Raw genomic sequence first — 3264 nt, 5'->3', positions numbered from 1 at the left:
AGAACTAAGTAAGTTAATATAAAAAAATAAAAAAATAAAACAATTTTTTACATAAGTTTTTTTTAAGTTTACATTGACAAAAGTTTATTTTATATAACTTTATTTTTACAAAAGAATATTTTACAAAATTTAGTTTTGCAAAAGTTTAATTTTAAAGTTATATTTTACTGTCAGGTTGAAATCACAAAAAGCCACCAAGCCAGAAAGAAGGGAAAGTAAATTGTTTTTCCCAAATGATGTGACTACAAGTATTAAGAAAACTAATACACAGGGCAACAAGTAAGAATACTTTACCTAATCATAAATATCTGTTATTCATGTAGAGTAGGGTGGGGGAAGATGGGACGCCTTAAGCACATAATATCCCAATATCCTGATCGTGTTTTAAACAATTAACAACACTGTATGGGAGTCGTAATAATATGATTTTAGTATTTTTTAAGATTTATTTTTTCCAGATTTTTTCTGATTTTTCAGATTTGTCCCAAAATTTGGTTTGAATTTCTTACAATTTCTTACAGTCCCACCACCCAAGTAGCCAGCCTTCTTCTACAAACCCCCCCGATTAAAAGACGAAGCAAGATGCGAACCCCAACCACTGGCGGTGTCATGAACTTTGACCTTATGACCCCGCAGTCGATACTTAAGGTCAAGTTGCTCAAGTGAGTATTTGGATTCAAATTTAACAAAATTTCAAAAGGACAAGTTAAAAGTAAAAAAACGACGTAACATATAATGAAGATGCATAATGGTTAGGAATTATGTACAGGTTAAGTGAGTTTGAATCAAATATAGAAAGTTACTACTAGTAAGTATTTCATTGCCACCATGAAAACATTAAACAATAACTACCGTCTACCATACTGGTGAATTTTACGGACTGTACCAAGCATTAACAGCAAGTATTTGGTTGGTCATGTCCACCATAAACACTTGCACGTATTTTTAAGCATCATACACAGTGTTGGGTGACTTGTATTAAATTTTGTGAATCTTACCCTGATTTAAGTCTCATATGGTTTATAGATTCTTGTGTAAAGAAATACGTGAAACAGTTGCTGCACTTAATTTTTGGTATACAAAATATAAACACATCCTATAACACTTTATAAATGTCTTGTGCTACCATTTATTTAGTGTTAGAGTAAAAACGCCAATTTGGTCGAAATCACATGTTTTCTGACAAGCCTCAGGTAAGGGCCTCACTAGGGCTGTTGGAAAAGTCGCCAAAAAATGGGAAAATCCACAGCCCTAGACCTCACCCATGTAGAATACTGAGCTGCAGGTTAACAGCCGTTTATATTTGTAAAAAATATGTATTTATATATTTTATAGTTTTTTTTTCTCAAAGAGGGGTGCTATATATAGTTTTTTTATAGTTTTTTTTTCTCAAAGAGGGGTGCCATACACCTTCTATACATAGAACTCTCCTTAGATAAGGATTAGCCCATAATAACAAACATTAACATCATGCAGGGAAAAGTCTCCATCACTGCCCTGTGTCTCGAATAAAAGTATACGAGGTGATTCCACGGTTGCATCCGGGAGTTTGACTTCGTTAATTGAATCGGAAGCTGGCGTTCCAAGGTGGGTTCGCTTTGTGGATGTTTTATCGGCTGGTGTAGCTTATTTTATGTATCAACGCATGGAATTTATTTATCAACGCATGGAACTTATTTATCAATGCATGGAACTTATTTATCTTATGTATCAACGCATGGAACTTATTTATCATCGCATGGAACTTATTTTTATTTACATGAGGGGCAATGCTTTAACATCCAATTGTGGGTGCGACTGTATGATGTGTGTATGAAATTTATCCTCTTGCAGCTTTGTTCTGTTTAACACGCCTCTTGCCAGCTTACGAGTTGTGTTGCTTTGTTGGTAATTTTGGGCGAGTGTTCGAATGAATGTATAAATTTAGCTTTACATGGTGGGCAATGACAGATGTTATAACACAGGTTTTCTGTTTGATATACCTTGTAATTGCTTACGATGTTAGGAGTTATCACTTACATAAAAATGACCGAATGAATGAAACTTATGTTAATTTATTTTTAAGGATTATTTTTTTTTTCTTTGTGTGTGACAATTAACCTTTGTAGAGGACCTAAGATTTAGCCCATTACCCCAACACCTAGAACATAGAATTAACATGCGTATTAATGTAAACATACATTAACTTGCATATTGGATTACGTTGTTGTATAAATTATACACAATGTTGCTTGGAAAGTAGAGTTCAGCAAAACAGATAAAATTAGTAAAATATGGTGATCTAATATGAAAGAAATTGTTTACTTTTTGTGCGGTTTATTTACCAAATATTAGGTCAGTTTTTACCAAAGATTTTATTTATTATGAAACATATTGTTTACTTTTTGTGCCTTTTTTTTGCAAATATGATGTCAGTTTTTTACTTTAAATTTTATTTAGACATTAAACAGTTAATACGCTTGTGAAAGATTTGAATAGGTTTTTCAGCGGGAAATTTCATTTTAAATCCTTTGGTACAATATCGATTAGGCTGGTAGAAAGTGTTAGAGGTTGGTAGTTGGGGGTTGGTGGTTGGGAGACAGGGACTAATGCTAATGCTTATAGGTTGTATGGGTTAGTAGTTTTGTTTAGTGGTTAGCACATACCGTTATAGCATTTGGGTTAGTGGTCGGCAGATAACGTTTTCGATGATTTTTTATTGGCAACTAAGATTTAAACAGGTTTTAGCAGCTTAAAATTAACGCTTAGAAATGAAGTTGTTAACATATTACTGATGTACCAGGTATGGTACGTTGAGTTAGTTGTTATATAGGTTAGTTAGTGGTCAGATACGTAGGGGGGAAATCTTTACTAGCATCTAAGTTGTAGCAGCTTAAAAACACATTCAATGTAGAAATGAAGTTGTTAACATAATCCGGCACAGGTACAGTACGTTGGATAGCTCAGGTTCGGAAGGTGATTTACCTCAGTGGCTCTCATCAGCTATGACTTCACAGAGACAATTCAGCTCTCAGCCAATCACAGTAGAGCAGCAGAAGCCACAGTTTAACATGTAAAAAAATTATAAAATTATAGAAAAATTTATAAATTTCAAAACTTTTTTTCAAAAATAAAAATTATTTTTCAAAACTAAAAAAGTACTAAACATGTTTAAATTTATAAAAACAATTTTTTTCTAATAAATAAAATTAACATAAATATACAATAAAGGAGCATGTTCACTATTGCCACGCCCCCTGTAAAGAACTGGTGAAAAACTTTAAA

At 32.8% G+C, this 3264-nt stretch overlaps 1 protein-coding gene across 1 annotated transcript; it reads left to right on the top strand.

Moving 5' to 3' along the window:
* Window positions 1–157: 157 nt before the first annotated feature.
* On the top strand, window positions 158–3264 carry LOC108950439 (the record flags this gene model as incomplete). Its single annotated transcript, XM_018816221.2, has 4 exons — window positions 158–279; window positions 522–662; window positions 1477–1587; window positions 3211–3264. Coding segments are annotated over 4 exons (417 nt in total), but the record flags the coding sequence as incomplete, so codon positions are not given.

This window comes from Ciona intestinalis, unplaced genomic scaffold, assembly GCF_000224145.3.
Source record: "Ciona intestinalis unplaced genomic scaffold, KH HT000160.1, whole genome shotgun sequence".
NCBI classification, from domain to species: Eukaryota; Metazoa; Chordata; class Ascidiacea; order Phlebobranchia; family Cionidae; genus Ciona; species Ciona intestinalis.
Note: the sequence above shows the minus strand (reverse complement) of the source record. Positions and strands in the feature narration are given on the sequence as shown.